Source organism: Larimichthys crocea, chromosome I (genome assembly GCF_000972845.2).
Source record: "Larimichthys crocea isolate SSNF chromosome I, L_crocea_2.0, whole genome shotgun sequence".
NCBI lineage: Eukaryota > Metazoa > Chordata > Actinopteri > Sciaenidae > Larimichthys > Larimichthys crocea.
The window spans coordinates 4,764,730-4,789,139 of NC_040011.1; the positions used below are offsets into that span (position 1 = coordinate 4,764,730).

The following is a 24,410-nucleotide window of genomic DNA, read 5'->3' on the forward strand; positions in this document are numbered from 1 at the left end:
TTTCTAGATGCTTGACAGACATTAGCTAAATCTTTTCAGGAAAATGTTTTGGCACAAACTTAAACGTTTTCATTACAAAAAGAGGAATTAACCAATAAAATAATATTGTAAAAACAACTGCCATAGAATTGACTGTAACACAGCTTATTTTAGCAAATTGTTAAACCAAGGCCTGTGCAGCCTGAGTTTTTAAAAGGGAAAACAATCATTGTTGGGTTATTCTTGTTCTTAACTAAATTCCACAAGCAGTCAAATGTTTCACAGTTCAGAGCTGCCTTCAGGGTAACTCTCTTTCCCCAGTCATGTGTAATCCCATCAGAATTAACTAAGAACAAGATGGTACAACGTCACGATGATTACCTCAATCATAATAACAAAAGGCTCAATCAGGGTTAAGCAGCAGTAATGTCTGTCTTTGTATTCGGCATCACCTAAAAACAACAACCAGCATTCTGCCGTAGCCCACAGGCACATAGTCTTGTTACACCTTGTTTTCACAGCACTGGCTAGATCAAATTAGGACGCCTAAGGCACAGCTCAAACAGGAAGGTGTTTAAAAAATGCAAACAAGAGAGAGAAGAAAATAAAATCTATAGGATGACAAACACATATTAGATGGATTGAATCAAAAGTTAGAAGACTGTTTTTTTTCCAAAGATGAATTTAGAAGATGACAAAATAACGAGGCATCTCGAAGTATGCACTTAAAGCTTCCATTTTCTCTTGATAAATTTAGTATATTGTCTTCTCATCCAATATTAACTCTCTGTTGCTGATACTTTTCATATTTAAAAACAAAACACAAACACGTGTTTTTGATTACTTATCAATTATTTCCAGTCACTTCAATATTGTATCTGTTCAGATACCATCAATGAAACATAACACTTCCTGCACAGATGTTTCACATTAAAAGTCGTCCAGTGGCTGAACTGGCATAATCAATCCCTTTCCTGGCAAAACTTTAATGCGAAAATTTTGCAGGAAGTGTTGGGTTTCATTGACAGTACTTCAAAAACAGTAGCTACCGAAAAACTACAAAGTAAAGTCGATTCAATATAAGTGAATGAAACTAGTATTTCTGGGAAGAAATTGGCATCACATGGGTGCAAAAGGACGCACACAGTCCCAGTAGTCCTCTCAGATAGAGATAATCATCTGGTCTCACTGAGCTTTCACCTTTAACCCTTGGTGGTCTCTGCTCCCAGGTCATCCCAGGTTTACTGGACCGTACAGCCAAAGAATCCTAATAGCGTCCATGGATCAACCCATGGGATTTGTATTGTTCTCCGTCTCTGTGTGCGCGCACACACACACTCAAGGATTCTTGAGAAGTCATTTTGGGTTTCTGTTTTTGGTTTACTCCTGCATCAAGCATGCAAGACTATAACATATCTAACCAGAGAGAATTAGTAGGCTTTCTGTCTATGATTAGAGCTCTCCTCCTCCTTCAATCAAGACAATGATGTTTCTTACTCAGCAGCTGTAATTGTGCCATTAATGACGATCGGCTGTGTTGTCTTAATGAGACTTCCCTCAAGCCATCAGACCATTTATGGCAGGAAATGGTGGATTTGTGCATTCTTTGTCTGACACATAAAAACACATTCATTGTTGTGTAAACCCTGCTTTGGTCTCACTGGATAGAGAGAGAGAGAGCCATTAATGAACATAGAGTTCTCGGGGGCAAAAGCCACAGACAGTGTAGAAGGTTTCAATTACTGCCGGATTACAGGAACTGTAAAATGGTACAGTTGCATCTCATGCTGCGTTGCGTGCACTAGTCAGGAACTGTATTTCAGCCTTAATATTAGTTTGTCTTGTTTATTTCTCTCTTCTTTGCACTTACAGGTGCCCACCACCTCTTCCCCACGTTTCACACGCCCATCCCCATCGACATGAGACACCATGAGGGGCGATACCATTATGAGCCACACCCACTCCACGCCATGCATGGGTAAGTATCATTTGATACCACCATAGACTGTATAAAATATGGACTTAGTCTCTGTGATGTCACACTGTAAGCTATAATAGCATTTAAACAGGTGAGTAATATGAAAATTCGTCCTAGTCAATGCTTATATATTATGTAATTAATTATGGATGGAGCGCCACATGCACAGGCTGATGTTAAACCTAAATATTACAGGAAATGCAAAAATAGCATTTCACTGATCTCGTAGTTCAAGAGAACCAGTGGGCTAAGAAATGTCAGAAAGTCTAAAAAGCAAAAGTGACTTGTGATAATCAGTTGTGACCTTTGGTTGCTTTCTGTCTCTGAGAATTTGCCACAACTCCTTCCTACTTGTCAGAGCTGGGAAAAAAAGCCCCTCTTTCTGAGCCTTCAGTAATGGAGCCAAGTTCAAATACATCAAAGCCAGACAAGATACACAGAGCAAGAGGGAGACAAAGATGGAGAGAGACAAGGCGCATTAGCACAATACAGCAGACTGTTAACATTTCCTCTCGTATCTCCACTCCTAACCCAAAAATGAGGAGCTCTGCCAAGAAACACTGTCTCTAGTAAAACAGACTTGCTGAGAGAAAGCCCGATGAAAGACGTTTGAAGAAGTGCATAGATGTTTCACTCAAGTAAAATTGGCAGCCCTAACACAAATAGTAATATCCATAACAAAAAAAATCATTAGTATTACTATTAAAGTGGGAATATGTTATACATTTATGTATTTCATTTCTAAAAAGCCTTCCATTTTAAACATGAACTCACAGTATTGGTTTGGATAAATAGGTTGGCAGTCCAGTTTTGAAACTTTTATCCCAACCTGACCTACAAAGAAAAGACTAATTTATTTTCTGACTTTATTAATGTGGCATTACCATAAAAGTCTGGCCTTCCTAACATTGCCAGGCCTTCCTATGCTTATCTAAAATATTGGAATCCAGAAAGGGAACCTGGGAGTAAGATCAATAGAGGTTTTGTGAGAACTGTGCTGTTACATTTAAATTCAGCAAGATCAGGTGATACACAGTGGAGGCAGAGCTATTCATCACCTGCAAAGCGAGGGAAAGTAGGGGGGGAGGAAGTGTGGCTGTGCACCCAGTTTGTTTTGATTAATGTGATGTGACTCTGACAGAGTGCTCCCACTAATTCATCAAGACCTTGATATAGCTGTCTTTTCTCCAGCATGCGCCAAATTCACCTAATTACCTGTGTCGTCCCGGCGAAATGGAGCAGGGTGTCGGGCGCTAGGGCGCTTGGTGGCAGCACTTCGTCAGTGGCTGGTTGCTTTGTGTCAGGGTTGTACTTCCTGTCTGAAGGATCGTGCTAACTCCGTATGGAGCGCCTGTCATCACTGTTTGCATGGAACATAATGAGCGCTGCAAGTCATTCTGTCACAGCTGTCATAATGCAGATCTGCCGTCCTCACTGGTTTATTATGTGCTTTGCTCGCTGGTTGACAATAAAAGAGAAAAGACTGGGGATAGAGTAGAGTCTTCTGTGACTCAGTGGGCCAATGCACATGCCCCATGTGTGCCGTAGCTTTGAGCATCCTTTGTTCCTCATCATTTCCTGACTTTGTTGAATTCATCAAATACAAAAAAGGTTTGATTTGTTTGGCTTTAGTGGTTTATTCCTTTGCACACAATAGAAAGAGTAGAGTACTCCATATGATATTGACTTTGAGAGCACTTTTTTGGGGATGTTATGTGTCTGTTTTGTTTTTTGTTCTTAGTTTGTGCTATTTCCTGTCTTGTCTCCCTTGAAAAAGAGACTTTAAACCACAGTGGGACCTTTCCTAGTTAAATAATAGTTTGTTTGTGGATTTCCAGTGTAAATCTAATAATGGCTCAGCCGATAAAGCCTTCCCGGGTTTACAATCCCTTGGAAGCTGATCGGATCGCGGTGACTTTTCCACATATAAATAAGTTAATCTATTAATTTTTTAAACCATGTTTGATTTAACACAAACTGTTGTAAATAATCCAAATCAAACTTGGCTTAAAAATCTACAAATGTCACATATTTCGCACAAAATTCAGGAAGAGGCGTATAAAGTGAAAACAGCTTGTGATTGTCAATTTCTTTCTTTTTTTACGATAGAGCTGTTTGTTGATTGAGCAAGAAAACTATGTTTCTTTGAGTGATAGTTGGATTGTCTTACAATCCTCCTCTATTCTAAAGCTGTGACAAACACAGGTGTCTGGACAGAAGAGCCTCCCGGGCAATATGAATCAAATTTATACGCATTACTCTGCAGTGTGAAGACATAATGCATCTTTGCATACGCCATCTTTCAGCACATTTCTAAACGCTTGATCCAGGATTTAAAAGTAGAAACCTTCCGGCTGTGGTCTCCCTGCTTTTCACGAACTTAGCATTCCAGAGAGAAGAAACATGCCATATCCGAACAGTCTCTGGAACACATTAGGAAGAGCCTCTTGTGGGATGACAGTAGAATTTGGACTTAGAGGCGGCACTTATGCGCTGTTTGCTGCATATTGTGGAGTCGGGCATCTTCTGTGCGAACCCACAAGCCAGGAAAGCCAGCCACCGTGCCAGCATGTTTGACCGGGTAATTAGCATCCGAAATCCAGCCTTCCGTTCCCAGAACCTCAACGACAACGCAACGGATGAGAAAAACAGATCCCCCGCTCATTCCACAACCCGTATTTATGCTTTTTGGGAAGCAGTCGGGGGGCAAATTGCAGCACTGAAAAGTTGAAATATGCCCAAGGTTTTTGTGTGGCAGAGCTGTGGCCTACACCGCCCCTGTACACAAACAGATGTGGTCCCACTCACCAGGCAATCAGCCTGTTCAAGGCCCGCAGCCCCACAGCACGGAATGTGTTGATTAAATACAATTCACAGATCAGCCATTTGGGTTGATGTTGTTTTTTTCCCTTCATTGTTTTGGTTTGGTTAACATGGAAAGGGGAGAGGGTGGGGAGCTGAGTGGAGGGTGGAAACAGATTTTTGACAAAGTCTGGTGATTGGTTGTCAGTGGTTTTGACAGACATGTTGTTATCTTATGTTGTTGTTCGTTGGCTCCATGCCCGGCTCTTCGTCATGGCTAATGTTTGAATTTGGATGCTCCCCTGAGTTACAGCCAGGAATGTGCTGCTGAAAAGACAAGGGAGCCATCAATCAAAAGAATGCAAAGTTGCAAATCAATAGCCTGAAATTTTCACGGTTAATCGCATGGTCTCAACGTCATTTTCTTGCGCTCAAAAAAGGCTAAATGGTATGTGACAGCAGCAGAGTCGAATAATCTCATTTAAGTAGTATTATCCCATCATCTGACATGGTTTTACCGGGCCCCTTCTTTGTACACAGTCCTCACTTCTCAGGGAGTACAGTATCGAGTTGTGTCCAAATTCTCAGCATCCTGATCAGGGCCCCAAAAACAACTAAGGCAGGATCTTAGCATGTCCCCTGTGGGGCAGCATGGTGATTTATCTTGATCGCCTTGGCTGCCCAGAAGTACAGAAGGGAGTGTGTCACATCATAATTCATCCCACCCTGAGCCAGTAGGGAAAATGCCAGAGAGGCAAATTCTAACTTGTTGGTCAGCCAGGAGGGCAGGGAGGCAAGCAGACAGACAGAAAGGGAACTTGAAGTTGGATTGTGGCTTTAACACCTCACCTTGAAAACAGGTTACATGGGCAGCATCTTGTGGAAGAAGAAGATAGATCATTATTAAAGTCATCACTTGTAGAAATCCCCATTGGAACTTTGTGAATTCACATTAGATTGGTTGAATTTATCTCTGCCAAAATACCTTTTCTCTTACCGTTAAAGCCGGGATACATTTGAAATGAGAGGAAATAAAGAGGGACGACGCATGACAAATTGCACAAATGAGGATTGCGTGCACTTTTGGACAGTTTCTCCACAGAGGCATTCATGGTGTTTCACTTGGTTGTACAAATAATTATGGAAATATCTGGCAACAATGAAAAAAGAGAGCTTGAAAGAGGAGTTCAAACCCTGCCTACATTCTCACCTCAGCACACATGGCCAGTCGCTGGCAAAAGTGGTTCTGATTGGTGAATTGTTGATGCAGAAAGTTCAAATACATCCCCCTGATTCCAATGTGTAAAAGTTTCATGATCCACTTGGTTTGAAGCATTCTAAGTCACCAAAACTTCACATGACCTTGAGCTTTGGGAAACAGTGATCAGTATTTTCTGACGTTGTATCATCAACAGAGCATCTTGATTACAACTGCACTAGCTAGAATCTTCAAGAATCTTGGAAAGATGATGATTTCATATAACCTTTTTCTTCAACTCACTACCAATCATAGCTGCAATCTGCCTCCGCCAGCAATCTAATGTACATGTACTCTGGTATGCACTTACTCACAGGGTTACTCATATACTCAACAAGCTGTACCATGTCCAAATCACTTTTTCTCACAGCATAGCTTTAACAATGGAACAACAGAGAGCATGTAATCACACAGTACAGAACACAGAGACAAATAGCAATTACCTCGTTGGAAGCATGTCATCTACTGACTTGCATTGGCTTCCCATCCCTCTGTCTATTCCTATTCCTCCCCAAGTATCATCCTTACGAGGACAAACCCCTGGGACTTTTATTTGGCAGTAATGCAGAATATGCAAACACATGTAGGAGCTGTCCAACAGGGTAGCCACCCATACTGTTCAGGTATGATGGAAGTTTCTTTAAATGGCAGCCACTGATTAAGAGACAAGGCTCTCCCAGGGCTCTGAGGCCCTCTATGAGCTTCCCATTCAACCTGTGTGAATGGGGCCTCTGGAAAACACACTTCAAAGCTTCAAGTAACATCTTGTCAGAAAATGGGTGGATCGACAAGGCTTCAATAATGGTACCTGCCAAACAGAACTATTATTTGCAACCTCCTGACAGGCAACAGCAGTAAATTTCACCTTATTTTCAAGGCCTCATATACACTCATGGTCGTTTGAGTGATTTACTGCAGCCGGAGTGATGTGTGTCAACACGCTGTGGTTTGTTGATGGTTACAGGTTTAAAGTAAAATGTTGCAAAATGGTTTTGGCAAATGGAGCATGGAGATGAGCCATGTTAATAATTACAAAATGGAATTTATTCATTTCCAAAGCAGGTTCACACTTTGTGTTATAATGCAATAGAGTGGCTCATATTGTCGTTTCAATAAAATTAGACTAATTTATGAGGTATTTTTTTATTTGCTTTAAAGGATGACGCCTGTGATGTTCCATGTTTTTCTTACTGCCAACAAATACCACAAAGAGTATATGATACTAACAGGTATTAGCATTCTATCTATTTTCTTTAGTATGGACACACACACTGTTGTTTATTTTGACAAAATTCTTAAGTCATAACTTACTATGTGCTTTAATCTGGATGTGAAAACAGTCCCAAAAAACAAATTTACTCGAGTCTGAGTTATAAAGAAAGAAAAGCTTAGAAAACAAGTGGCCAGTTGGGAAATTACTGAGACATTTTTAAAAATGAAACTATACATTTGTGACCAGCTGTTTAAGAATTACATTCCTCAGTAGGAACCAAGGCAGCCATAGACAAAGGAGAGAACCCAAACATGAGAGGCGTCTGCTGGATTTGTTATACAGACAATAAGATTATACAAATTTTAGTCAGCCTTATCAGGTAAAAAATTAGCATTTTTATGACTTTGTAAAAATTAGAACCATACACTACTTCAATGAAATCTGCCATCCATTGTTATCCATTATTAAATCAGCATCAATCCAAGATGGAGGTAAAGATGAAACATGCTAAACAGGCTCCTGCATTACATTAGGCAGGTGTTTCTAATATTCTTTCCGTTCAGGAAACATACTAGACTATAATGCATTATAGCTTCAGGCTTTAGCTAAACACTGGGAATCCTAGTGTGTGATTACTATGAGGAGCTTTGAGTCATTCGGTCTGATAAGAATGAGTGCCAGCACCAGTGCCAGCATACCCAGGTATCCTTCAGTGAAGCGCCCAAGCACTAATCTGAGGAGGCACTGCCAAGCTCCCTGTATGCTGCTTCGAGTCGGGCCGAGGGAAGCGTGTTTTTGTGTATGGAGCGTCTGTTTCTTCTCACTTCTCCCCTCCCGCCCAGAACAGAGGGCTCTTTATGGTTGTTTGTAGGGGAAGAGTGGGCCTGACGGCAGAAAGTTGGCGCTCGGACAAGGCCAGCAGTCTGCAGGCGCTTACTGGAAATGGAGCGAGGGCCGAGGCTTTGGGTTGGTTGGCTCGGCCCGAGTTGGGCAGGGCCTGGGCCAGGAGCAGGTTGGCGTCCGCACAGAGACAGTGAATGAGAGACTGAGCGAGGAAACTCTGAAGGGAGGACGGGAGGAGTTCTGCCAAGCATTCTTGCTAGGTTTCAGGCCCACCTTTCATAGTCGAAGCCAGTAACTACAACCTGGACCCGTCACACTCATTTTATCAGAGCCAAATGATTTGACACGCCTGAGTGATTTATTTCAGATATATCAACACGGAAACGTATTCTCATTTCAATATTTAGGATTCTATTCACATTCCTGGAAGCATTTATGTTAATTATTAACCTCTGTATTATTTAGCCCGACAGAAGTTCGTAGAGTAATCTCCATATTTTTAATTGAATAACCTCAATGAATCATGTTACCAGCTAATGTGATCCTGGCATCCTTGTATATTAACCATTCCTTACACCCTTTTCTGACACATACACACACATGCTGTGTGCCCAGCATGCAGCTGATGCTGCCAAGAATCAAAACCACACATATAAACACTCATGTGTTCGCAGCAGCCATCGAACTGCTTGAGTGTCAGCTTTAGCAGCATTTGCTCTCAGACGCTCGTAAAGGCAGCTATTCTGTTTTCATTACATTGTTGTGGCGAGTGTCACTGTGGTCATATACTCTACAAAATAATCTTGTGATTATGAGATGAATTAAAGTGACAACCAAAGAATCAAACATTTATAATAAAAATGTTGAACAGACACTGAAGTGACCTTAAACCTGAATCCTGGTTTAAAAAGTGGCTACAATGCCAACCATTTTACTCAGTTTTTCTCATGTTACTCATGAGTTTACTCAGTAACTCATGTTCGTTGTGCAAGGTCCTCCTCTACCCCCACTGACAGCATTGCAGTGAGTCATTAGTCTGGTCATTTCTGCTAAAGGGAGGACACATTTGTCTCCTCCTAAGCTTTATTACCAACCCTCTTTTTTTCTTGAGACTGGCAGATGACTTATGCAGTAGTTACTATACTTGTTTATACTTGAAATATCAGTTGTAACATTAGTGTTAATATGTCCAGGGAAAAGATATTCTTAATCTCAATGTGACCTATCCTGGTGAAATAAATATTAAAAGAAAAATTTCCCAGAGGTACTGCCATGCCCTTCTAAAGTGTCTTTGTTGATTCTAGCTAACACATGTTTATATGATGCAATTTCTGATTTATGCAGTTTCATCCATTTTTTAACATCTTGAGAGTACTCTTCCATAATCTTATTTATAAGTATTTGCAATTCTTAAATTACCTCTCACATTATCTTCCCTAGTCAGGAAGCCTAGCCTTTCTGAGGGCTAAATTTCTACTAGGTGTTTTCACCACACACTGAGGGAGCGACAGGCCGCTTATCACAGCTGAGGAACACTAGGTTGACATAAGCACTAGTGCCCCTTCAAAGGGTTGTGCCACTGCCAGCGGCCAGCAGACATTTTTATCTAGAGTTCAGCCCCTCAGGGCTATTGAGGATTACAACACCCACTTGTCTGTGTTTCTGCAAGCAGAGCCGACAATTACCTGCCAGAGATGACAAATTTACTGTACAGCCTGATGTGACCGGCAGGCTGTTAGAGAACCTCAGACGAGACCTTTTCTTTTCTTGCCAAAGGTGGCTGTAGGCAGCTACTTAAAGTTTTGAGCATCCGGTTGCTCTCTTTTATCATACGCCATGTAATACCTAATGTAAGAGACCCTGTTGTTTTGCCCACCCAAACAGACAGAAAATACGCTTCCTGGTAGCCTCGCAGTCGAAAGCCCTTGGTCTCGACTTGTCTGTAGCTCCAGGGCTTAATAGAAGAAGGCGAACAAAAGGGGATTATTATGTATTAAATGTAGGACTGGGGAGGGGAAAGGGTGTAAATGGATTGAGACTGCAGACACTTTTGTGGAATAACAGAAGTTAAGGCTTGTCTATGAACATACCAATGAAGATCACTCATGATGATAAGTGAGCACAATGCAAGTAATCAAATTAACACAGACTGTCTCCACTGCCTCCATCTCTCACTATCTGTTTTTTGTCTTTCGTTTCTATTCATGAACCTGAACTTCCATTCCTTCTTTCCCCGACCTCTTATTTTTCTTTTTTTCTTTCTTTCTTACTCTGTCCCATATCTCTGAACCTTCCTCTTTGTATCTAAATTCATCTATTTTTTACTCTCTCTTCACAGACCTCCAGGACTGACGGGAAGTCCAGTCATCTCGGATATTTCCTTGATCCGTTTATCACCCCATGCGGCGCCTGGGACGGGTGAATCACCTTTCAGCCCTCCACATCCCTACGTCAGCCCCCACATGGAACACTACCTACGCTCTGTACACGGCAGCCCCACCCTCTCTATGATCTCAGCGGCACGAGGACTGAGCCCTGCTGAAGGTAAGATTCACCCCACGTACCAGCATAGGATATAGACTGTAATATATATAGACTGTTTGATATTTTGAAACTTGTCACGTTCCCACTTGAATAACACAAACTTATGTGGTAGTTTTTGCACAGGCCTTGTGATATGTTATATGTTATATGTTGATATGCCATTGTTAAAGCTTAAAGTTAGCCCCTGCTTTGTGGAGTGAATTTGGAGAATAATTTCCTTTTCAAAACTAAAAATGTGCTTTGCACCTCATTACTTACTTCATATATAGCAAACTTAAGAAACTACATTTACTTTGATTGTACTCACTCCAGTTATAGCAGGAGCGGTGTCCATGTCCTGACATGAAAGCAAAATAAAAGATAGAGCTAATTAGTCTTTTAGTTAGACAGTATATTCATCCTTCAGTGACAATATTGGGATTTGGCAAGGTACATTTCCACTAGTCTGCAAGGATATTTTAGCTGTAGATTGTATAAATAGTATAGTATATGCAAGCACTTAAGTGCATTTATAGTAGGCTACTTACCAATGGGAGAAAGACAAGCAGATACTTTTCTCATGCAGTCATTCACATATGCACATATGCTTAATGTGTGAATAACTTCAAATGCCAAAGCACGTGTTCATCCATAAACACTCTCATACCTGTAGTCCTCTTGTGATGTATGCAATGTATATGAGGAGTAAACTGCAAGTAAGGTGGAAAATCTTTCAAATGGCGTATAAAACAACTCTGTCTGCTTGGCTGCAGCTCGATGCATACACAGTTTACACAGTTGGTTTTTTAACCAATGGTGATAATTAGTCTTGCACCTTGTACATTCCTCTACACAAGGTACTGAAGCACACCTTTCATCAAGCATGTTAAGGTTCTTTGCATGTGTGTGCATGCCGGTGATTTGCGGCTGTAATCAAGCGCGTGCTTTCTTTGCGGTGCGTACAACTTTCCTGCTCGTTTGTATGTTTGGGCAGAAGGGAACCATGGAAATTAGCACAGACACAAACATACTTTGCCCCCGAACTATTGAGTTCACACGATGACAGACCTGTCCTCGCTACCCCTGTTCAACCAATAAATCATCAAGCACGCGCTGCTGGCAGCAAGTAATGCCCCCCTTCTGCCTTTCAAGAGAAGCAATGCGGAAGAGATGTTGTTACTGATAAAGTGGCAGGGAAGTATGGCACCAAATGGAGGGCACTCTGCAGCTCTGCAAAACATAAATAAAGTCTGTGGGACCACAGAGCTCAGTGAAGCATGTGTAAACCTTTGATCGAGATACCTGCATGCCAGACATGTGTTGGAGATTGTTTGTTAAATCAGAACTGCATACTAGCTGCTAAGGTGTACTATATAAATTACCACTACCGGTGTGATGTTGTACTAATTTAATTAATTTAAATCAATCTGATTTGCACTGTCTGGTAGGTAGTTGTGCACAACTTTAATGTATTTCTACAGCCTAAACTAGAATGAAAAGGTTGTAGTACAAACTGTATATCTGACCATTTTCCCGTCAGCCTAAGCTGTACTTTGTGTGGGTTAAACTGCTTTTCACTAGTGTAATGGTATCTGGTTTAACTGGGACCAGTAGAAGTGTAGCTGCTATCTCTCATCCCTCTGTGTTCATAAGTGAGGTCATACATGCACTAACACAAAATGCAACTCTGCGGAGGTGGTAACGTGATCTGGCAGCCATGGAGAAATATGCCTGGGTCACTGCTGGAGCACGATCACACTGCCTGTGGACTGTTACTACAGCCACGGCCTAATAGGTTCTGATGGATCCAGATTTTTTTGTTTTATGTGTATGTGTCTGTGTGTGCAGAGGGTGAAAGAGGCCGTGGTTTTGCTCCCCCAATATCCCACTTGGCCCCTGCCCAGCGATCCCAACCCCCACTTCCCTACCCCTGTTTCCACCGGCATGCATATTAATCCACCATCGGCCCACACCCCTCAGCCTTACCCACTGGGGGAGGGAGGGGGAGAGAGCAGGAAATGGAGGAAAGGGGGACACAGACACAGTTAGATGCAGGAAAAAGGAAAACCCAATCCATCTCTCACTCTGATAGTTTCTGACACTTTTAAATGTGGCTTTACTGGGTGCAGGTGTTAACACATTTTACGTCAATATTACCTTTGCACATGCAGCGTTAAAGGCTTTCTCAGCATTATGAGTGTCTGCGTGCACCTGCACTCTATGTTCAGACTTCAGCCTGTCAAACTTAATGCATACACAACACCAGAGAAGTGCAGAAATGTGGTAATCCTTCCCTTTGTACCCCCTCCCCTCCCTCTCTACCCTGCTCCATCTCTTCCTCTACTTCCTTTACTCCCTGGAGATACTTTCCCATAACCCAGCAAGCCTCAAAGACATCAGACATCTTTTTATCAAAAGCCTCATGCCCCGGGGCATGCATACAAGCACAAATCTTCAAATCTGTAAAGCAGGGCACTCGTATCATTTGTTGAGTCCTTCTTGCAACCTTTATGTTATTGTCTTTGTTTCTTCTGTCAAGGGGTATGTCAAATAATGTCCCTGAATATATCACTACATTACAAAAGCCTCTATCAACTTGTCAAAATGTGTTCAGCATCACTTCATGGGTTATGACCTCTGTACTGAGGCACCAGCAGGAATTGCAGCAATCCTAGCAGAACAAACTTAGGACAAGTAGACAACTGGGCTATTTTTCCTTGATTTTTTTTATATCTAGTGAAAATAATAAAAAATCATCTCCAATTTGTTCCTCCCATTTCTATCTTCTGTAGTGACCCACGAACACCTGAAGGACCGTGCCCTATTCAGTCTCCCACCACCACCACCAGGGGCCAACCCCACAGAGTACTACCACCTGATGGCCAGCGCCAGCCAGCGAAGCCCCTACGGTGACCTGCTGATGCAAAGCAGTGCAGCAGCAGCGGCGGCGGCGGCGGCAGCAGCAGCGGCAGCGGCAGCTCATCTGCCAGACTACATCAGTCCCGTGGATGGTGAGGACGAGACATCTTGCTCTGTTGATTTTGAAACGTTTTACCGCACCAAAACAATTTCTGAATTTACAGTCCAGCATAACAACACACTTTTCATAATATGAGAATTACAATACAGGGTTGGATTTTATTAATATTTTATCAAACCATCCAGTCTTAAATGTCGCTTATCTAATCCGAATCCTAGGCTTAAGTTTAGTTCTCAACATTTTACTCCTAGTGATTGACATGAAAATCAGCAAGACTGTTTCACTACAAGACTACACTGCAAAAGAGCTAAAAGTAGATCTTTGATAATAAAAAATGATGACAAAATGTGTGTTTTGCTAAAATGTTAGGGGGGCTATCGGACATTCAAAAAAAAAAAGCATGATCATGATCTTCCCACAATAAGACAAGAGAAAAAACAAGTATAATTTTCTGCAATCTGCATCGCACGACCCGCAAAAATATCCATTGATCAATGACCCAAATCCAACCCGACCTGTAAACCTCTAACTTTATGCACTATAGCATCACAATAGTGAGAACTGAGGGGGTTGATCCTGCTACTGGGAGCAGCTCAGAATCTGCCCAGAGCACTCTCTTTTCTATTTCTCCCTGACCCACAGTACTACAGTAGTGGGAAGATCTCAGCTAAAAAGAGCAGAAAAGTAAGACACATCCCTTTGTCTTTCTCACCGTGCACACAAGTGCTGAAAAGAAAAAAAGAGCAAGTTGAAAAGAATGTAGTGACTTTTTATCAATTCAAACTGGACTGAAACGATGTAGGATGAAAAATAACTAAAAATGTGATCCCGAAATGAACACTGACTTGTAGAGAGATTGTGAGTGTGCCTCTTTTTCTAATAAACCGTTTTGAATTCAAGAGCCTATTTTATAGGAACATATAGCGAACATACAGACAACATATGAATACAAGTGTGATATTTTCATTTAAAAAAAAATCTTTTAAAATTCCATCGCAGTGTTACTAAAGCACATGCATGTCTTTCATCCCTTACAAGAGTAACAGCCAAACTTTATAGCCATCTCACCCTTTGTTCTCAGCACCAGGCATGTTGATACCATCCTCTTATTCTTCCTCTTGAGGCTTTTTCATGGAAGAGTTCCCCACATCAAAGCTAGTGGAGCTTTTTAGACTTAAATGTAGCATGGGGGTCGCGGCTAGTTGAGGGTTGAGGGTGCATTAACACAAAAAGCCCCAAGGCCAGGAGCTCATAAAAACATGTGTTGGAGTTGGAGTCTCTCATTCGGATGGTGTTTCAGGTGTGTTTGTACTGTTATTATGAGTAACATCCTACAAAACAAATCCAGGGGAACCGTAAAAGGGCAGCATGAAGAGAATTTGTCCATGTGAGGCCTACGAGTGAGACCTGTGTATGCTCTTTCTGTGTCAGGCAGTTAAGGCAGGATTAACCTCATGGGCTGCATGCGCTGTCCACTTAATGGCAGGGATGAGGCAGCTTTACACTGACACATACACACAGTGGCACACAGAAAATCAGCCAGGCAAATGCTCACACACTCGTACACGTGTTTGCACACAAACTCACAGAGAGAGCCTGTTCTTTCATGCCTTTTTAGAACCTCGGCCCTCTATCAAGATGACGGTCAGGCACCAGAACAGACGTTTGATTTCAGCAGCGAAACGCATCCAAGAAACCTTCAGCCCTTATGAATGGGGAATAGAAAGCGCACAGAGAGGAAAACTGTCTGTGAAAGTCAGCCTTTTCGATGCCTGATAATCAAACACTCCCTTTGGCCCACTCTGCTCCAGGAGTCCTCGCTCTTTCTTTCATCCTGTCCAACCACCCACCCAGAAAAATAAATAAATAAAAAAATTGCCGCACTGCTTTCACCACTAAAGTGTCACGCTCTCCGAAGTCACTGCACGACACTAATGCAGGCATCCTCACGCACAGGTAGGAAAACACAACAGAGAGAGGACACAGAATCACTTGGCAATTAATCTTTTAAATTACCTCAATCACTTAGCTAAACACAGCGGTGCTGAAAGGGAATGGTGCAGAGGGTTAGGGGCCTTGCAGAAACTGTAGACCACCTCTTTCTCCTTCTCCCTCCACCCCCTTTTACTTCTCTACCTCCAACCACCTCACTGACCGCCGCTGTGCTGCCTTACCCACACTTGTTTGGCAAGGCTGTTTGCTCAGATAGCCACAACCCCCCACCCACCTCCCTCACCCCCACCGCCTGCTTCAACGCAGCGTCCACACTTGCTGCCACCTATCCCAGCACCTTTTATTTAGTGTTCTACCATGCTGGGACTGATGTGGTTAGGTTCGGGCCACTCTGCCAGTCTGGAGGCTCTTCCATTGCGGCCTCTAGACACAGGGACTATATTGACCAAGGCGGCCAGCTAATGGTCATCGCGGGCAGCCTCGGCCTGAATCAAAGACCTCATTTATTGCCGGGGTGTGGGAGGAGGAGTAGTGGCAGAGGTGGCAAATATGTGCTTCATCCCATGCCGTTAGTTTTGGAAAGCTGTGCAGATAAAACCCATATTAAAAATCAATTTATGCATTAATATTCATCAGACCCACCGCAAAAACTGGGAGCCCTCAGTGAACCCATAGTATGGCTTCTCACCCGCCTCCCCCTCCTACCCCTGTTTTCCCTCTGGATAAGTGAATTGCGAGGCTTATGGTTGAACGATGAAACACTGCTGCTGTGAAGATGTGTGCTGGTGGAAAAGTTATGGACAAATGCGTCAGTAAGGGTTTTGACAGGGCTGCAGATCTTCTACTTATGAATTTTTGGATTTACTGTTGGGCACATGTCTCTAGCGAATATAAGGAAGACAACATTTAAAAATCATGCCATTAGGTTGTTTGACTTTGGGGGTCTTCATGTCTTCAGCAAAATGGTTGTTGGCTTGCTCTTGTTTTACTGTGCTGGGTTTTCCTCCCACAGAATTACCACATGACAGTATGATGGACAGGACTGCTAGATAAACAGACTTTAAAGGCCTTGCTGAAACACTTAACTGCTTCTGTAAGTCAGTGTTGATGTCTATGGCATGTTTTTCACACATTAATCACTGTGCTTATCTGACAAGAGTGACATGTAGACTGAGAGGAACAGACTGGGCTAAAACAACAAAAATACATTTGGCTCCAAAGACACCCTCTTAAACAAATATCAATATCAAGCCATTGAATCTAGTATTGTCTTCTTTAAAACAGGCCAGAAGTTCAGGGTCATTTCAGTCCTTTCTAAAAGAAAAAAGTTCTTTCAAATGTTCTTGAATCGGGGTGTTGTTTAGCTCAGTTGGTAGAGCCCCATGTACAAAGGCCGTCAGAGCCCATGGGTTCGAATCCGACCTGTGGCTCTTTCCCGCATGCCATTCCCCCTCTCCCTCTCCCCACATTCCTGTCACTCTTCAGCTGTCTCTATACAATAAAAATCTTCTTGAATCCCACATGCATTGTTTTAAATTGCACATGTATTTTAAAAACAGGCTTGATTTCCTTCAGACGTGAAAAATTCCCGTGTTAAATGTGCTTAGTTATGGGAAATCTTCTCCATACAGAGGACGTAACAAATGCTAGGATCAGATACCACAATATTTGTTATTTGAGATGGTTACTGGGTCAGAGTAGTCATATATTCTTGCAGTGGTTTGGGCCCAACCAATCCTACCATCTTTTACGAATTGCATAATGTACTTAGGTGGTCTGAAAGAAGCTGGAAGCCACTTCACTGTTTAAAGTGACAGCACAACATCATTAGCGTTCGCTTTACCACTTCTTTGATGGAACAGATCGTACACGTTTTACAACTCGGCAAAAGAAGACAAGAAAAACAAAACCTGATTTTTTTTTGTTTGTTTGTTGTTGAAATGCCATGAGGCATCCCAGATGCTGTGTTGCTTAAGTCTCTCATGGCGTACTGTGCAGGGACCCATGTGCAATGTCCCCTGCAGGTGTGTGCACACTGTAACAACAAAGTGTACTCAGGTGAACTGTGCTCTTGTCCATGCAGGAGTCAATGTAATGCTAGAAACAACGTAAGCAACTAAATAAGTACGTTTCAGAAACACTAACCATGAGTGAGAAGATATTTAATCATGGTTAGCATTAACATTTGTACACCACCACTACTGTAGGTATAAATAAAGTCACATTATGGTATTTCACATTGGGAGGCATTCAGAAGACTGTTTGTCTATGAGTGAGCAGGTATGTAAGGGGTGGGTGGGCAGAGAAATATCAGAGCTTGCGGGAAAACGCTGAAGCTCCCACGACAAAGGCAGCGGCCAAAGTAAATGTCTGCCATCCTGAAGAAAAAGATTTTAGTGTTGATGCAGTAGAGGGAGTGAGGGAGATAGATTTGTGTACTGATGTGGTGGTGAGGGGTGAGGGGTTTGGGGGGGGGGCGCATTCCCCTCAGACTGCATACACAAACACTTAACTATATGTTGGTTCATGAGCACATGGGTGGAAGTGTGTGCATAAACACACACGGGCAAACACAACGGCGGCTTTGGGCTGGACACTGGGGGCTCATAGAGGATTCAGCACGAGCCTTCTCGCTAATAAAATTCACAGTGTTAGTATTAGTGAGATTTAGCAGGGAAAATAAACATTTCCTCACTCCAGCCAGCCTAGCCACCCCCACCCGGGCCAGCCGAAGATCTGGAGGCATGGGGCCCTGCTGGCACACACTCAAGCTGCGGTGTGGTGGTGGGGGGTTGCCCAGTGTAGAACAGCTCCTGTTGATCATGGAGGGGGACTTTGCTGAGGCCTGCTTCACCCCATGCAAGGTCAAGGTTGACAAGCCAAAGATTATCCACTGAGGCTAACTGCTCGGGACATTGGGTTTTTGCTGACTGCGATTGTCAGTGCATAATGACTTCAAATTTTTTGGAAGCCATTTTTTTGAAGGACATTCGAAAGGTTCACACAAAAGCAAATATAATTTCTACTTTTATTAAAGATGATGATCACCTGTAAAACCATTCTGATTTGGCTCCACTGGGCAGAATGTAGCCAACCTTAACAGGATATTCTAGTAACTGCACCTTTTGGAACACTTCTGCGTTGGCTTGATTTCACAGTCACAGAGGTTGCTGCTTGGTGCGGACATACCTGTGCTTGCACTTGCCTGCAAAACTCCAAGTAATGCACCAACCCTACCTCCACCGAACTCCATGAGCTATGTATTTAATTAAACACAAAAACACAAGCACTGACCAGCTGCTTGTCAAGAAAGCTTGAAACAGTCGTAACAACTCTTGTGAATCCCCACAATGCCCACTGCAGCTGGTATTCACCTAATGTTAAGGCCGTCTTATGGTTGTCCCCATATTAGAGGAAGTGCTTATCTTGCCTGCAAGGATGTATTACCTTAAAGTTAATAGAAAACAAAACTCTTATGTGCACCACTGATTGCATGACAGATTGTAACATAAGTGGCTGCAGCCTTGCTTTACAAGATGGACAGTGATAACACATCGCTGGCTCTTTTTAGGTAGGTATATAAAGTACATCCGCCTAGCCAGAGTTGGGTATACATGGAATGCTTGCATGCGTGGAAAACGTAACTATTCAAACTAAAACAAGATGGTCAAAAAAGGAGAAAGCTTCCTGTACAGCAAACTTCAGAAACAATACCACGAACCCAAAAAATACAGCAAGATGTTACTCATCCTCTGGCTTCATTGTCAGGGATCTTATGGTTTGCATTTCTTACTGTTTGAGGATGTATTGGCATTGAGCTAAGCTCTTGGCGCTGTTCCTTTATCCAGCTGCGATCCAACTTAGACTGCTCATCGTTCAGTTGTTGGTGTAATTCTTTTTTAGCTCCACTGTCTCAGACATGAACTCAAGAAATGGCCAATGGATAGAAGCAGAAGTAGAAACAGCAAGTGATTTCACTCATAAATAAATAGGCTGGGAATACGAAGGTGAAAGTTGTAGATATTGCCTAACTCTAAAAATTCCATTATGTTAGTATGTTAACTTCTTTATATGAAAAGCAGCCCCAATTTTAGAATGACTATAATAGGAGAAAACGCTAAATACCTTTCTTATTTTTTTGCCGAGCCTTATGGTGACCCTTCATGCGCTCTGGGCCAAGAGGACACTGAGAGCTAGCTGCTTCTGGGGATTAGCACAACCCTCCAATTAAAGTGTTTTCATTTGCCACAAAGCCATTTCAGTTAAAACAGCACAGGGCAAATGCTTAAAATAATCTCACACAGACACACACACACACACACACACACACACACACGCACTCACTCACACTTCACTCCCATCCTTTTTAATATAGATTTTTTTTTTTTTTTTACTTGACTGTATCGATGTGCACTGGAGCGCCTGTAATTATGACTCTATATAAATCCAGATCCCACAATTACAACCAGCCCACGATGCAGTCCCACAGAGACACACACATGGCATATTACCACGTACCGCTGTGCCGCCACGGCCTGTGCAACATCTGTTTTCTCACTCCCTGCCGGAACCTGCTCACCCTTTCAATTATAACCGCCACCTATAAAACACTCCTTTACCAAGTGATGAGAGTTGTGTGCGTGTGTGTGTGTGTGTGTGTGTGTTTGTGTGAAATTTGTTCCAGGTAAAATTAAGCTAGACCAACGAGCTAGTCCGTGCATTAGCGTCAGAAGACCGAACATTATAGACATTTAATCTTTGTTGCTGGAGGCGTAATGAATTCTTCCGTATAGATTGAGCGGGTGGTTTGACGATGGAGGTAGAGGGTGGTGTTTTGGGCACAGTGCCTAGAAGGGTGAGGCAGGCGCCAGGCTACCAGGCTGTGAGGCCTGTTTCCTGCTTTATAAAGGGGAATATTAATACACTTATCTCACATAAAATCTGTTGGCAAGGCAGAAAACTTTGCCTCACTGCAAAAATAGCAAATCCTAGCAGCGACATGAGCCATATGGAGCAATTTATAGCTTATCAGAATGAACTCCTCATTCATGATGATCCATGCTTCCAAGTAGTGGATTGCCTGCCTTTTATTTTTCAACTCCTCCCCTCCCATCTCCCTCCTTTACTCCGTCCTTACTCCACTATGTAGTTAACCAGTGATGACACTTTTATTTATTAGCCCTAAAGAGGCACATTCCTGAGGAGCGTTTGTTGTTTTTGCCAACTCTTTTATACACATCTCTATCATCTCCGCCAGTATTTTTTTTTTTTAGGCCCCCAACTACTGTCGTCTGCCATCTGAAGTTCCCGGGGGCCTTTTAACTAAGTGCATATGCCTTTGCTTTACGACTCGCCACCTCCAAACATAACAGTTTTGGAAGTAAGATCCTGGTTTATGGCCGTAGGTCTGGCACAGTGATTATGGCGGTGCCTGGATTCATTTGGCTTGAGGCGTTGCGAGTTCTACCAGCAAAGAGTCGGGGATTGGTTTCATATTGACAGCAGTGAAGTTGACATGCAGAAAATGTGTGCTTAGGTGAGTTGTGATGGGCCTATTATGAGTTTCCTGCCTCTCACGCCTCTGGTGATGTCTGCTGTAAGACCTAATTATACATGTGCACAAAGACACGGATACCACTGCTCTGCTCTCTGTCGCCTCACGCTGTGAAGCAGCACCTGTTGGTCCCAAGCAAGTGATCTGTTTCTGTGTGTTTTGGTGCTGAATGCCTCAGAAATTAAAAAAAAAATAAATACACATGAATGATGGACCATCAGTATGTATGGAAAAATAAATAGCCTTTCCTTCAAGTTCATGGGAAAGTAGTCTCCCCCATCGTTTTCCTGTGCTTTCCTTTTCTGTGAGAATAAGAAAATAGTGCAACAACCAGGTCTAGCGGGAGGTCATGAACCCTACCTTTGTGAGTCAGCCTTGTTCTTTTTTTTTTAATGGTATTCTGAGATCAATTTGTATAAATTGCCTCTCTTTAACTTGCCCAAGTACAGCAGTCTGAAAGAGATTGCTATCACGGTAATTACTGAGAATGATTGGGGGGTGATTCATTATGCATAGGAGGATGCGAATGTTAAATAGGGGAGTTGTGTGTGTGTGTGTGAGAGAGAGAGATGCAGGCGATAGAGGGTAACTTAGCATGGCTGTGACCTCCACTAAAATGCTCAGGGCTGAATGTTTCTTGTAACACGGTCCAGGGTGACTGCTGGTTTCTATTGATGCCAGACACAGATTTAATGGAAGTACAAGGCATTTACACATTAGTTCTCCAGTCTGAGCCATGACAGTAGCGTATGCACATTAGACATCGGACACATATTTGATAGCAAGTGGTTGGTTTCTTTTGAAGTCATCCATCTGAGTAGCAACGCCAAGATGGCTGACATTGTCTCTATTGTGTCTCTTTTTGTGTCCAGTATCACGTTTCTCCAGCCCACGGTTGACACCGCGACTGAGCAGAAAGAGGGCTCTGTCCATCTCCCCGCTGTCAGATGCCAGCATTGACCTGCAGACCATGATCCGCACCTCACCGAACTCCCTGGTGGCCTACATCAACAATTCCCGCTCCAGCTCGGCTGCCAGCAGCTCCTATGGGCACCTTTCAGTCGGAGGGATGAGGTACGTACAACGAAAACTGATATGTATAAAAACTACAAGTAATCCACTAGCCTAGCACACTATGAGCTTATCTGCCATCATTTGGCAGCGAAAAACAGGATGTTTTGGTTCAAATTATCTGGACTCTAGTGTGGGTTCAACCTGAATATTAGAAAACAAAAATCTAACTTCTTTCCTTTTCCCTCATGCTCAGTCCCTCATTCAGCTTCCCTCCTCACATCAACCCTGTGGCGTACCAGCAGCTGTTGTCCCAGCAGAGGGGTCTTAACACCTTCGGCCACACACCTCCTCTCATTCAACCATCACCGTCCTCTTTCTCTGCTCGCCAACACCCCCTCACTGCATCAGCTATGTCCACCTCCCACAACAGCTCCAACTCTGAGGCAAACCAGGTAGGAATGGGAGCGTTTCTCTCCTTAAATGTGCACAGATTCAGATTTTTTTTTTTCTTTCAATCTTTTTTTACCTCAGATCCCATTTATATTGAAGTGTAATGTGTGGGATAGATTGAGGCTTTTTTCAAATAATTTAACACCACCAAACGGATGAGTTTTCACTTCCATGTAATAGATTTTGAACAATGTAAAGAGCTGCAAGGTGCATAAAAAATATAAAAATTCAGTACCAAGTAGCAATTCATTTGAAGTATATTTTGGCAAGGACAAAAATTCACTAAAAATTCACTAATGATGTTTTGTACTATGGTTGTTCTGCAACTGTCAGCCAAAACAAAAAATGAGCTTATAGATTCATTTAACAAATAGTCCTAAAAACAATATATTAAATGTATTGTTTGCTTCATAAATGACTTACAATTAATGATCAAAATTGACAGTTCAAATCAAGTAATCGACTGATTGTGTCAGCTTGTACTATAAATATAACCTAAATATACAAGTTGTCATGAATGAAGTATTTTTGTAAAGTGTCTCAGGTTGGAAATATGCAGGAGGCTCCCTCCCTGTTCCATCTGTCTTACTTCCTACTGTCTCCTCGGCCTCTCTTTATCAGCCCACTGTATACACCACAGCCACTCGTAATGTAAACTTCCCACTCAGTGAATCACTCCTATCAGCTGCCTCCAGTTCTGTTTCAGCACGGCTTCTACTGACACACCACAAGAGTATCCAAGTATCCAAGAGTATGTTTGCATCTTTTTGCACACATACAAAACAAGACACACCCCCATTCACACACATACAGTGACACACATTCAGCTCCTTTACAACAGTGATCAGAACCATATTTCCCTCTTGGTTTTCAGCCAACTGAATGAATCATCGAGGCCCCCAGAAATGTTAAACTGCACTGTAGCGTCTGGGTGGGATTAGGAGACCCCCCTCCAACACTGGACCCCTTCCAATGAACCTCAATTTACACACGCATGCACAATAATTTATCAGCTGCTTTACATTTTATATCTTTCCTTTCTTTTCGTCTGGCTTAGAGCTTTAACAGGCCTTATGTGTCTGTGTCTTTCTGTCGTCTTCAGAATCTGTTTGCAGATCAAAGCCCACAACCCCCACAACCCCCGACCCTGCCGCCTTCCCCCTCTATACCGAGGGTAATAACTCCTCTTCTTTCATATTTCCTTGCGGCTTTGGCAATCATAAAGCAGTCTAAACTGTTTAGTCTCAGCGGCGGGTCCTAGTCTGACTTATGGACCGTGGTGCCTGGCACAACCAGGACTCCACACATCTCTTTTCAGCGGACTATCAGAGCCAAAAACAATTGTCTACTATCTCTGTGTCTTCCTTATCTGATTCCCCTCCACTGCTCCTTGTGGTATCTGTGTGGAATCTGGTGGTTTAATAAACTGGATGCATGGGTGGATGGATGGCTAGATTGGTATGTGTTAGTTTTAACAGAATGATTCACTGATGAATGAGTGGGTTGTGGAGTGGTTGTGGAGCATGGTTAAAAAAAAATCACATCCCTTAACCGCTTGTCTGTTCCTATCTATCCCTCAGAATGCCAGTGGAGACCCAGCAGTGAGTAGCACAGTCAACCCACTGACCACAAAGAGGTCGAAGGTTAAAACGGAAACAGAAGGTCCACTGCCCATCTCACCGTCCTCTCAGGTAAGAGAATAAACATTAGAAAAACCTGAAAACAAGTGCAATTTTGCATTCACTATCACAGCTTCAGCTATTTACAATGAGAAGAAAACCTGCAGTTGCTAATTAGGCTCTAATTGATTATTAGTAGTGAATAAATAGCAGCAGCTTTAATCAATGACAAGAGGTGTTGTCA

At 42.6% G+C, this 24,410-nt stretch overlaps 1 protein-coding gene and 1 long non-coding RNA gene across 2 annotated transcripts in view; one reads left to right on the forward strand and one right to left on the reverse strand.

Moving 5' to 3' along the window:
- Nucleotides 1–24,410, forward strand: part of gli2a (GLI family zinc finger 2a) — a 79,249-nt gene that overhangs the window by 44,079 nt on the left and 10,760 nt on the right. The window contains exons 3-8 of the mRNA XM_019260426.2: nucleotides 1,852–1,957; nucleotides 10,412–10,617; nucleotides 13,389–13,607; nucleotides 21,956–22,157; nucleotides 22,351–22,549; nucleotides 24,128–24,238. Of these exons, the coding sequence (XP_019115971.2) occupies nucleotides 1,852–1,957; nucleotides 10,412–10,617; nucleotides 13,389–13,607; nucleotides 21,956–22,157; nucleotides 22,351–22,549; nucleotides 24,128–24,238 (1,043 nt within the window). The remainder of the gene's footprint in view (nucleotides 1–1,851; nucleotides 1,958–10,411; nucleotides 10,618–13,388; nucleotides 13,608–21,955; nucleotides 22,158–22,350; nucleotides 22,550–24,127; nucleotides 24,239–24,410) is intronic.
- LOC113745646 (uncharacterized) overlaps nucleotides 1–24,410 on the reverse strand; it is a 51,284-nt gene that overhangs the window by 20,446 nt on the left and 6,428 nt on the right. The gene's annotated exons all lie outside the window — the stretch shown is intronic.